The 13,453-nt window shown below is 38.7% G+C and overlaps 1 protein-coding gene across 2 annotated transcripts in view; it reads left to right on the top strand.

Annotated features, from left to right (window-relative positions):
• Nucleotides 1–13,453, top strand: part of PRDM5 (PR/SET domain 5) — a 208,402-nt gene that overhangs the window by 162,066 nt on the left and 32,883 nt on the right. For both annotated transcript variants that reach the window (XM_019522042.1, XM_019522041.1), the window contains exon 14: nt 9,033–9,118. In XM_019522042.1, coding sequence (XP_019377587.1) covers nt 9,033–9,118 — 86 coding nt within the window. The remainder of the gene's footprint in view (nt 1–9,032; nt 9,119–13,453) is intronic.

Below are 13,453 nucleotides of genomic sequence, written 5' to 3'. Positions count from 1 at the left end.
ACCTCAACTGGGCACTGAGAGATCCTTTTAAAGATGCCTCATAATGTTAGCACTGTTAGGTGTGCAAACATCTATATATGATTCACAAGATAAACCTTCTCATTTCAAATAGGAATCCATAAAGTCAAGAACATTCTGACCTGCTTATGGTGTTTCTGAGTTATTTGCAACCAAGAATTTCTCTATAATTTTTCCATAGTCAAAAAATGAGTGAAAGCTAAGAGCTAACATTTTCTAAATAGGTTGAGAACCAGTGTAAAAGATTATTTTTAAGATCTCCATGAGACTGCCTCCCATAATAGTGGTTTATCAAATGGAAGTCACGTTTGTGACCCTCAGCACTGAACCTGTCTGTGTCCTTTGATCTTTTTTTCTTATCTATTTAGATTGCAGGCTTTTCAAATTGGATACATGCTCTCACATTATGAGTGTATATGGTGCTTAACAGAATAGGAGTTTATATTACTGTAATATCTTTTCATAAAATGTTGATTTTTTTTTTTTAGCCTTATATATGTGACTGTCATAGAACTCAACTTCTGACAATCTGTTATTCTAATGATTTTAAGACACATTTTTGCCCCCAGTTTTTTCATTTAACCTTTTTACAGCCAGCCCAGAAAGCAGGCAATAAATCTTGGCAATATCAACATACATGCTTGCTATATTACCAAAGAAGACATTTGAACATAGCTACTAAACTCTTGTGCAACTTTGTAATAAGGAGTGAGTATTGTTGTTTCCTTACTGTTATGCTTTCAGAATATATCTGAAGTTTGGACCATATTCTGCTAACTGACTTGTACTGTATAGCTTTTTACTCTACAAGGGCTTCTATTGAAATCAGTTGAATTGCTCATTGTATAATGTATTGGGTAATGCAAATGAATGTGGTAGAATCTGAGGTTTAAGCTAAGGAAGTACAGACTAGATGAAAGTACTGTATGGTAGATACATAACTGATTGGATTGGATCATCCTACTCAATGAGTAGTCATCAATGGCTCTAGTCGGGAGGCAGTATCAAGTGGGGTTCCCTAGGGGTCTGTCCTAAGTTTGGTGTTGTTTAATATCTTCATTAATGATTTGGATTGATGGGATTGAGTGCACACTTAAAATCTGTGGATGACACCATTTGGGGTGAGCATGTAGCTGCTGCAGCTGTTAGGGCAAGGAACAATGATCTCAAGCGACAGCAGAGGAAATTTAGATTGGCAATTAGGAAGAATTTTGTGGTTAGTCAGGCATTGGGACAGGCTACCTAGAGAAACTGTGGAATCTCCATCCATGGACATTTTCAAGAGCAGGTTGGATAGACACTTGGCTGGGATGGTTTAGTCAGAGACGATGCTGTCTTGAGCAGGGGCTTAGAATCAGAGGATCATAGAAAATTAGGGTTGGAAGGGACCTCTGGAGGTCATCTAGTCCGACCCCCTGCTCAAAGCAGGACCATACCCAACTATATCATTCCAGCCAAAGCTTTGTCTACCTGCATCTTAAAAACCTCTAAGGATGGAGATACTACAACCTCTCTAGCTAGCCTGTTCCAGTGCTTTACTGTCTTCCTGATGAGAGAGTTTTTCCTACCATCTAACTTAAGCTTCCCCCTTGAAGCCACGTGAAATCTTTGCTGCTTGTCCTATCATCTGCCACCACCAAGAACAGTCTAGCTCCATCCTCTTTAGAAACACACTTCAGGTAGTTGAAGGCTGTTATTAAATCTCCCCTCAGTCTCCTCTTCTCCACACTAAATAAATCCAGTTCTTTCAACCTCTCCTCAAAAGCCCCCTAAATATTTTTGTTGCCCTCCACTGGAGTGGGAGGTCCAAACTGAACACAGTACTTTAGGTGTGGTCTCTCCAGGCTGAGTAGAGGGTAATAATCACTCTTCAAAGAGCTGTCAACACTATTAATGCAGACCAGTATGCAGTTAGTCTTCTGGGCTGTTGGTTCATATTCAGCTTATTGTCCACCGTAACCCCCATATCCTTTTCTGCAGAGCTGCTGCTTAGCCGGTCAGCCCCCAAACTGTACCAGTGCATGGGATTGTTCTGTCCTAAGTGCAGGACTTTCCACTTGTCCTTATTGAACTTCATGAGATTTCTTTTGGTCCAATCTTCCAATTTGTCTAGGTCTCTCTGAATCCTAGGCCTACCCTCAAGGGTATCTACTACTCCCTCTATTTGGGTGTCATCTGCAAACTTGCTGAAGATGCACTCCATCCTATCTTTCAGGTTATTGATGAAGATACTGAATAAAAGTGGCCTCAGGACCGACCCCTGGGGCACTCCACTTGATATTGCTGCCAACTAGACACCGATCCGTCAGTTACTACCCTTTGAGCCTGAAGATTCAGCCAGTTTTCTGTCCACCTTACCAGCCATTCATCCAACCTGGACTTCCTTAGCTTATCTGTGAGAACATTGTGGGAGACCATACCAAAAGCCTTGCTAAAGTCAAGGTATATCACATCCACAGTTCTCTCCACATCCACAGAGCCCATCATCTTGTCATAGAAGGCAGTCAAGTTGGTCAGGCATGACTTGCCCTTGGTGAATCCATGCTGACTGTTCCTAATCACCACCTTCTCCTCTAAGGGTTTAGAAATGAATTTCTTGAGGATCTGCTCCATGATTTTTCCAGGGATTGAGATGAGGCTGACAGGTTGGTAGTCTTCCAGATCCTTGTCCTCTATCTTGAAGGGCACTATACTTGCCCTTTTCCATTGATCTTCAACCTCTCCTGATTGCCATGATTTTTCAAAGATAATGACTAGCGACTCTGCAGTCACATCAGCCAACTCTCTAAGCACCCACAGGAGCATTGTATCCAGCCCCACAGACTTGTAGACATCCAGCTTTTCTAAAGAGTCCCTAACCTGTTCTTTCACCACTGTGGTGAAAAAGGCATTGAGTACTTCAGCCTTTTCTGCATCCTCAGTCACTACATTGCCTCTGCTGTTCAGTAAGGAACCCACACTTTCCCTGATCCTCCTTTTGTTGTTGTTATACTTGTAGAAACCCTTCTTGTTACCCTTCATGTCCCTTGCCAGCTGCACCTCCAGTTGTTCTTTGGGCTTCCTGATTTCATCTTGCATGCCAGATCACTACTCTTATACTTCTCCCTAGTTGTTTGTCCACGTTTCCACTTCTTGTAATCTTCTTTTTTGTGTTTTAGTCACTGAAGAGTTCCCTGCTAAGCCAAGCTGGCTGGTCTTCTACCATACTTGTTTGTCTTCCTGCACATAAGGATGGTTCATTCCTACACCCTCAGTAAGGTTTCTTTAAAATACAGCCAGCACTTTTGGACTCCCTTCCTCCTGAGACTAATCTCCCAGGGTATCCTACCCATCAGTTCCCTGAGTGAAGCAAAGTCTGCTTTTCTGAAGTCTGTGGTCCTTACTCTGCTGCTCTCCTTCCCTCCTTTCCTCGGTATCCTGAACTCAATAATCTCATGGTTGCTGCTGTCCAAATTGCCATCCACTTCTACATTCCCCACCAATTTTTCCCTGTTTGTGAGCAACAGATTAAGAACAGCACGGCCCGTAGTTAGCTTCTCCACAACTTGTACCAGGAAGTTGTTCCCAACACTCTCCAAAAGGTTCCTGTATTGCCCTCCCAGCAGATGTCAGGGTAATTGAAGTCCCCCATGAGAACCAGAGCCTGTAATCAGGAAACTTCCACTAGCTGTCTGAGGAAAGCCTCATTTACCTCAGCATCCTAGTCTGGTGTAGCAGACACCCACCATGACATCACCTGTGTTGCTCTAGCCTCTGAACATGACCCAGAGACCTTCAACAGGCTTATCTCCAATTTCGTGCTGGAGCTCTGAGCAATAAATCTTACAGCTCTTTTACATATAGCACAACTCCTCCTCCTCTTCTCCTCTGCCTATCCTTCCTGAACAGTTTATACCCATCCATGACAGTGCTCCAGTCCTGCGACCTATCCCACCAAGTCTCTGTGATTCCAATTACATCATGGTTCTGTGACTGTGCAAGGACTTCCAATTCTTTCTGCCCATTTCCCAGGGTCTGTACATTCATGTACGGACATCTGAGGTGACTAGCTGATCGCCCTACTTTCTGTATTCCTTGTGAGGTCCTTTCCAGACCTACTTTCCCATGATCCTATAAATGCGTCATCTAAATGTTGATACAAAATCCCATATGGCTTTCAATCATGTAATCGTTTTTAATAATCCTTGTATTAGGATTATATTTATTTTTATTATTGTAAAAGCTTTGCTGTTGTTAAATAAAATTCTGGGAGTAGAGTGTTCAGACTTTCAATTATCTGAAAATCCTTTTGTGTCTTTTGTTTGTGGATTGTTTATTTAAGTTTTTTTTCAGAGACACTTGAATTATTTGTTGAACAGTTTGCCTTTGACACTGGGGATGCAATAGTGAAATATAACTAGAAGAATAGCTGCAGATGTTACTACTTTTGTCACTCAAGTTTGTTATGATCTTTTATTGGCATACATTGTTTTTCTAACTTGCGCAGAACTTTGCATTCATAACATTACTTTTGGATCGGCTGGGAGTTTTATCACTTATTACAGCAATAAATGTAAACAATGAATGCTGATACATGAAGAGAGCAGTGTTCAGATTGAGTAGTATAAATCATGCTGGCTTACACAGGGCTTAATAGCAGAATGGAAGGTGTTTAGTTTACAAAAATTACATTCCTAAAGTGTGTAGACATGAAGAACTGAACTTGTTTGTTTTTTTTAAGTGTTATTTGTCACAAATATTATTTCATGTACTAAAAATAATATTTGGGAGGAAAAGTAGTGATTTTTTTTCATAATCCCATTTTTCTCTGTTAATAAATATAACAAAAAAAATCAGTATCTTCCTTTTAAATAAAGATTGATACTTTAAAAAACATTAATCTATTGCTTACTGAAGAAATATTGAGAAGACCACAAAATGGCCTTATTCCAAAATTCTGGTTCTCAGAAGTCTTACCTCCAGTTTGCCTTGAAACTTAGAGTTCAGCAGCATCCATGTTAACCAGTGTTTTTAACCTCAGAGATTCTTACTCTGGACACTTTGTGAAGAATTGTAACACACACGTAAATATTTATATGCTTTCAGGGTTCAAGTCTTATTAGAAGTAAATCCAAACAGAAACTGACTTTTATGTATAGAAATACATGATATGTTACTATTTCTCCCTTTCTTTATTTTTCTCATAAGTTTGTAAATCTTTAGAGCTAAGGAAATATTATACGAGATGTACCTCCTGGGAAAGATAAGAGAACACTGAAGTTTTTAATTTCCTAACATTTTTCATCTTATTTTTAATCTTTTTCTACAAACACAACAGATCAATTCCCTTCCTAATCTGAGAAGATTTACATCTATAAGTATTTATTATGGGGGAAATGACCTGAAGGTAGGCTAGGAATTGCAATTTTTATAATTGACTTTTGGTGGTCTTTGGTTGATTGAAAACAAATCCCAAGGCATAGATGCATAATGTCACCTTCCCAGCAGCTTTGATTATATTGCATTGACTACTCCTGTTATTTTTTCTGATACATCTTTACTTTCTCAGTGTGTGAAAGCCTGTCACTTTAAAAAGAAAGAAATGTTCTAGGAGGAAATATAATACTTTGGCAGAAACTTACAGAAATCACATAGGAAGAACATATAAGGTTCATTACTTTGATTGCATCTTGGAAGCAAAATGTTTTTCCTCTCAGAAAATAATTTTTGTTCTTTCCCGTTGTCGTCTTATTTGTGTTGCAGCACTACGTATCCTGAAAGATTGCAAAGCACTCTCTAGTAGCTGCATATTGCACCTTCAAAATGTAGCCAGTAAGGCCAAAAGTAGTATAGATTTATATTCTAAGACTGGCAAGCACTTATTCCTCCAAGCCATATATCATGAAAATGTATTATTGGTAGTATTAGGCAGTAGAAGTAAGAAGGCAGTGTAAGTAGATCATCCAACAATTTTGCCCAAAGTAGAGAATAGTAATTATAACCAGTTACTGATGCTAACACCTACTCACTGAGGCATATGTCATTCTTGAAACATGGTATCCTATGTCATTTATTCAAAAGTAAAAAATGTCAAGCAAATGATTTTAGCTAATGACACAGAGACAGCCACACACATTCATGTTTCTAGGCTGTTACAAAGAGGCTAGGAAATCTGGGTTGTTCTAAAGGTACTGCAATTGCAGTTACATATTTGGGCTTTAATAGAATCTCCAAGAATGTGTTTGTGAGAGGAGGTGGTTTATACAGTTTACTTGTGTAAGTATCTGTCTAAACTTGGGTGAGACAAAATTTTAAGAAGTTTAGCTGCAAAAAGGAAATAACAGAAATAGTTAGATCTAAGGTGGAATATGTTATTGAAGATGAAATGAAATGTTTGATTGACCATTGCTGATTATGCTGTAATTTCAGTGGGTAAGAATGCTTGTGTAAGTCATTAGATTGTGAGGTAAGAATAACTTGTGTCTCCCACTAATGCAAAACCTCAGTCTTTCTGTCTGTTGAACAATAAAAAGGAGATTACAATTCTCAACTGAATAGGAGAGAGTTGTATGGTGCAGATTTACAGTACCTATAGCTGATCAAAGGCAGTCCTTATCAGGAATAACATGTTGATATCAAATTACAGTGTTGCCCTCTACTGGCATCTGCTGAAAGCTGTTAAGCATCTATTCATCAAAAACCATAAACACCGTGATTAATTTCTGAAGGATGTTATTTAATAGATTTCAGACCAGCTCTAAGTCATCTCCTGAAAGCAAAGAACTCCTTCTATAAAAAGAGTGGGGGCAGCACTTAGCTGTCATCACTTTTCTGGTTACAAACCTCTACAAACTTTACCTTCAGAATACAAAGCCTAAAACATAAAAATGTCAGCTGGATTAATTAAATGTTTCAGTATCTGATAGTGTTCCAGACCTTACGGCATGGGTTAAAGACATCAGGGGTCACAGGAGATAATGTCGTATTTCAAGCAGATGCAGAAAAGTAAAGACAGTATTCCACAACAAACTTGTAAAAAAAATCCATGTATTAGTCCTTAATGAGGTAAGACAAGGCAGTCCTCACACATGTGAGTAAAATCCAAGGCTACACATGTTGCAACAATACCTAGTGGATCAACCATAGTACTCTTTAAAGAGCAATTTCTTTCATCTGACTCCAGCAGAGGCTTTTGTAGAATTGTAACTTTTTTTTGTAAGTTTTTGTCCAGGGACAAAGAATCTGATATCTTTTTGTTAAAGCAGTTCAGGAGGAGCACCTCAAACTGGTGAAGACTGGAAAAAGGAAATGTGTCTGCTTTGCTCTAAGTCCAGATGAATGTCCCCATAGTTGGGGAGGCAGGAAGCCCTCAGGGTTAATTCTCTCTATGACCTTTAGCCAACCAGTTGTGAGTTTTCACATCTGTAAAGTAGAGATAAGTTTACTTGCTTACCTACTTTACAGGATTGAATTAAGGGACAATTACTGTTTGTACAGCTCTTGAAACATGCCAAAGTTTTGGATATGTGCAGCTGCTTTTATCAACACAATTAGTTCTGCATTGACTGGCAGAAGAAGTTTTATTGTTTAACTTGCATTTGCAAATAAGGGTTTGTTATACAGTTAACAGCTTACATAGCTGGAACAGGCTCTATTAGGTTAAATAGAAAACAGTTATGTAATATTAATTTATCAAACCATACTTTTGTAATGGAAACAATCTGATTTTCTTCATAAAGCTTATATGTACAGAAAGACTAGATCCCAAATTCAGATGCCCATATGTGAAAAAATAAATCTTACTTCAGAAATTATGAAGCTTTATTCTTATTCACAAAATATGAAACTACCTTATAAATTCCTAGCTTGGTAGGAATTCCTGGTAGATTTGAATATACCAAGCTCTTGAGTTCCACTGGTTGGTGACCACTGCACTAGTGTATCTTGATCCACCGGTAGATCTTGGAGCCTCTTGCGGTAGATCTCAGAGCCTCTTGGAGTCAATCCGAGGCTGGGGTGGGAGGCTGAGTGCTCATGTGCATACATGCCCCAGCCCAGCAGGTCAGTCCATGGGGGAGGAAAGGGACGGGGGCCAGGGTGAGGCCCCTGCAGTGAGGGACAGTGCTGCAGGGGAGGAGCGGGGGTAAGATGAGTGGGGCCCCGACAATATGGGACTTACCTGCTGGGGAGGCACGCCCTCCAAATAATTTTTTTCTCCTTCTGCCTCGATCTGCACCCCCTTTCCCTCCTGCCAGACTTGCCTGCTGGGGGGAAGGGGGTGGCGGCAACGTATAGTAGATCTTAGGTTGCTTTAAAATGCCAAAGGTGATCTCCTACTTCAAAAGGTTGGAGACCACTGCACTAGTGGTAATAGGAGTAACTTAAATTAGAATGAACAGAAACAATCCTGATTTATGCTGATTTTAAGAGGCTAATCGTATGAGGTACAGAATGTGAAAGGCTGAGTGAGCTTGATGTGAGGTGCTGATACATCCAGTAAGTCACTAGGCATGTCACAAAAGTTGTTGAAACTGTGGTGGAGCAAATTTTACTAGAATATATTTAGTTAAATGAATAGAAGCAATAGGAGTAGGTTTTCTCATTAAAATGCATGGTGAGACCCAGATGGCTCAAGTGATGAAATGAGGAAATTGTCTCTTGCTACTGACTGACCATAAAAGTGACCATATATTAACTATGGTAGAATTCATGCCGACACAGATGTTACAGGACCACAGGGTTTAAAAAAATAATCTTTCTCTGTACATTTGTATTGTTTAAAGAAAAAATCAAGCAGCTAAAAATGCTATCTCAATCCAGCTCAAATGATGCCCCAACCAATCTTTTGTCCTTTCTCTGTGGTTTCCTCAGTGCTCAGATCTCTTTGTTTCTGTCTGAACTGAACGTGAACATTAGGCCAGAAAAATGTGCCTCCTTTTGATAGTTAACCCATGCTGTGAAAACTTGATGTACTAAGGTAGTGCTTCCTTTCACCAGCCCATATTTGTGGATTTTGATGCTTATCTTATTTTCAGGTGAGCGTCCCTACCAGTGCCCTTACTGTGACAAAGCTTTCAGCAAGAATGATGGATTAAAGATGCACATTCGTACTCATACGAGGGTAAGCGTGGGTTCATTTCTTTTAGTTGCCACTTGAGAACTGTGATTGTCCATGAGAACTGAACAGAAAAATATGTTATTGCTGTTTCAACAAAAATACTATTTGCCCTTCAATATATTAGGTGTAAAAGGCTTACTCTGTTTATCATTTTAGAATTGTAATTCTGGTTCCTGCATTAACTTGCTGTGTGACCCTGGACAAATCATTTCACTTTTTTTTCTGTGCTTAGCTTCCCTTATATAAAAAGGGATAATTATTATTCCTACATATCTTATAAGGTTGTTTTGATATATTAATTAATGTTTGACATCAATTAATTAAATAAAAATTCTATAATATTACAAGTTCTCTAAATGCCCCATTTTTGTTGTCTGTTTCTTACTTCTACTGCCTAGTTTGAAGTCAAAGCCTTGACATGTATGTTTTCTAAGACCAAAGGCCAGAACCTAGTCAGTTCTTCCTGCCCCTCCCACTCTTGTGCCCCTCTACTAGAAGGGATGGAAGGCCATCCTAAACAGGTAGGTATGAATTCCCCTTGCATAGGTGGAAAGCCAGCAGAGATGACTCTAAGCTACCTGCCTCTGGCCATAAGTAGCACATTGCGCTCATATCCTAGCTCTTCCCATGGCAGGTCATTACTGCTGCCATAACTTAAAACAGATTTCCATGTCCCTGCTTGGTACTCCAAATAGGACTTAAACATGGTGCCCAAAAACACTGGTTTTCAGGTCAGTTGTAGTTCTATGCAGCACTTCCTGGTGGTTCATAGAGAGCTGACTGTTCCCATGATGTTTTCAGTTCCTCCCTATTCCCAGCTGCTAAATGACTTTAGAAGTACTAAAAATGCCCATCTTCATTCTGTTCTAAAAATATCTGAGGGCCATTACAGACAGGATGGAGATGGGCTTTTCTCTTTGGCCATAGGGCATAGGAGTAGGAGAAGCTACATCTTGAGGGGAAATTTAGGTTGGAGATTAGGAGGAACTTTCTGACTATGAGAGTGATCAAGCATTGAGACAGGCTACATAGAGAAATTGTGGAATTTCCATCCTTGGGAGTTTTCAAGATAGGTTAGACAAATGCTTGTTTGGTATGGTTTGCTCTCAGGGATGATCCTGCCTTGATCATCTAATTGATGAATTAGATGATCTTGTGAGGTCCTTTCCAGCCCTGCATTCCATGATGTCACTTTGCTATATGAGGCAAGTACTGCAGGAAAGCTTTATAGTGCTGAATATTAAGGAAACATAATCCGCTAGATAAATTATCTGTTAAAACACAGGGGTTAGCATGCTACTTTGATTAAAATATTATAAATAATATAAGAATGAAACAAACAGGTCAGACCATTAGGGCTGTACCTCCACTGAAGTTAGGGGAACTGTGTATGATGTTTTATACCAGAGAGGCCTAAAATGTATCTTTTCCCAATAATATAGAACTTTACAAATTAATTCATTACAAACTTTAGATTAAATGACAGCACTTAAGGGATAGACAAACACTACATTTCTAGTGGGAGAGATGCCACTCTCGAATTAAAATTGGGAGTATACAGGCATGCCTGAAATGTTTCCTAAAGGCAACATGCTAGATTCAGGCAAAAGATTTTTGTCTTTCAACCAGGAAGGTCTCCCCTGCATTGGAGCTTCTCACCTGTATGTTTCTCACCTTGATGCCTCCTGGGGACTGGGAAGAGTCAAGTGGCACAGAAAGGCTCCCTGTGCATTACCCACATTGAGGTGACCTTGTTTGGGGGAGGTGAAGGGAGCAGGAGAGAGAGGTCAGCTGCAGTCTGGAACACCTGTATGCTCTCTTTCTCAAGAAGGTTTCTAGCACTAGAAATGTTTAGTGCTAGAAATGAACACCCTCAGTATACTGGGAGTTGGACCAGGTGATCTTTGAGGTCCCTTCCAACCCCATGATTCCATGCTATGGCAGCTATCTAGATCATAAAGGGCTTAATCTGGCCTAAGAATTTCATTGGCATTGAAAAAAGTGTTTTAAATTTAATTTTGAAAAGAAATATTACATGATAACATACAAAATTGGGGGTATTTAAGCACTCACAGGTGCATGTTGTATCCAGTGTCAAGAAAACAGGTTGTTTTAGAGACATAGAAGCTTTAATTTGCCAGAAATTGAATGTTGCTCTTTTGAGAAGTAAGTTTTCATGGTAGTTCTCTCTTCTGCTACTTAAACATTGAAACAGCCATAATAGCACACCTTTACAGGGATTTTATACATACATGTCAGTCTGACAGATTGTTATTGCCTCTTTTTTAAAAGTCGTTGCTTACATGTATTTCCATATGTCTTTCCACATTGCCACTGTTACATGTAAACAAAATACCTTTGAGTGGTTTGAAAACACTTGTATGAAATGGGACTTAATGAAAGACCAATTAAGGATTTATGCTCATAAGAGGACATGAGGAAAAAGAAAATCATTCAAATTCTGTTTCTACATGACAGAACCATAATTTAGCCAAACATGACAATTATTCACTCAGCAGTAGGACTTACTAAACATAAAACCAACAGCCACAGTTCAGCAATAACTGCACTTTACAACATGAACATTGCATGCTGCTAAAGGATGCAATGAAGTTTAATGTTAAAAATAGCTTGAATAGAATGTTGCTTTGTAATAAGACAACTATTTAATCAGTATATTATCAGCTCAGCAGCAATGAACTCAGTATTTCCACATACACTCAACTGGTACCATAAGAATATGGCAATTTCAATACATTTGAGATGTAGCACCTCTCTAGTAAGGAGATGTGATGTCATATCTGTCTTCTTTTGTGTGAAGAAAAGAATACAAATCCATGCAGCTGTCTTACAGATAATTAAAAGTATGCAGAAATTCACAGAGTCTGTTTTTGTTGTTATCATGTTTATATATAGTTCATCCCATAATTCTAAAGACTATAAGTACGTTTTTTAATGAGCGGGTGGCATTTTATATAAACTAACACCTGAATAGTGATCTTTCATTTCAAAATGGTGGTCAGTATTGGCATGTTACTAGCTGGTTTTGTTTCAACAAGCTTATTTCTACTTCCTTGCACCACAAATCTGTGTTTGCAATCAAGTGGTAGAAAAATTAATTTCCGTAAGGTGAAAATGTTTGAAAGTAACCCAATAATACAAGACACATGCTATTAACTGTGCGAACTCTTATGGTAATATTTATAAATTCGTTAAGGCTAGAAACAGCCATACTGTCATCTACTCTGAATTTTTTCATAATGTAGACCACAGAATTTTACTGCGTAATTTCAGCATCTCATAACTTCCTGCTGAGCAAGAGTATATCTTTTAGAAAGATATTCAGTCTTCATTTTAAAGAGGCCAAGTGATGAATAATACACCCTCAGCTCTAGGTAAATTATTCTTCCAGCTAATTACACCTACAGTTATTACATTTACTTATGCCAGATTTTTAAACTCAAAGTGACTTAATTTAGACAACACTTAAAAACTATGATTGTCTCAATGACATGCCTTTAAAGATTAAGAGAAACTTTGAACCATTCAATATTTTATTAATATTTTAATATTGAAGAAACCCCTTTTGATTTCTATATGGCGCACACAGCAAAATCTGCTCTGAATGGTAATCCTCCCCCTTATTTCAAATGTATTCAGATCAGGATAAAACATTGGGTCTTATTTGTTTTTTCTTAATTTGGATATTTGATCTCTTTTTGCAAAATTTTACACAAATTTGCACACACACACCCTCATATCTGTCATGTCCTAATTGTGCTCCTTAAACTACTGAAAAGGAGGTGCACAAGTGAAAGAGAACACTGGAAAAGGAAGAGTTACACATAGTTGAAAGGGACCGAGGCAGAAGGAAGAGAGAAAATTCTAAAAGTTAAATGAAATGAACTAAAATAATTACTGACAAAAATATTAAAATGTATATGGAATGCCATTATTAAAAGAACTCATTGGGTGCCCATCGCTGGGATAGCCTGCTGCTTTTCAGGACTGAAGTTGTAAATAATTAATATCTCGTTAAGGATTCAGTTACATTAGATCATAATCTGTGGAATGTTAAGCAATGTTAAATTTAGAACGTAACATGAGCAGTTGCATGTTAAGGATTAATATTGTTTCTTAATTGCACAGTTCTGACTACAGAGTGGATGAACTGGGGCATGGTTAGAAGCCAGGACACTATTCCTGCTCTGGGTGGGGGAGAGATGGTAGCAATGTATCTGGGGAGGACTTGCTCATTTTTATTTCTGTGGAAAAGAATGAACCGGACCTTGTTGTGCATCCACAGGTGCATCTCACGTAGAGCCAGGGAGGTGATCC

The sequence above is a fragment of the Gavialis gangeticus genome, unplaced genomic scaffold, assembly GCF_001723915.1.
Source record: "Gavialis gangeticus isolate Ggan-Ray unplaced genomic scaffold, GavGan_comp1, whole genome shotgun sequence".
Taxonomy (NCBI): Eukaryota; Metazoa; Chordata; order Crocodylia; family Gavialidae; genus Gavialis; species Gavialis gangeticus.
The sequence above is the reverse complement of the archived record's forward strand: the minus strand, read 5'-3'. Positions and strand labels throughout refer to the sequence as shown.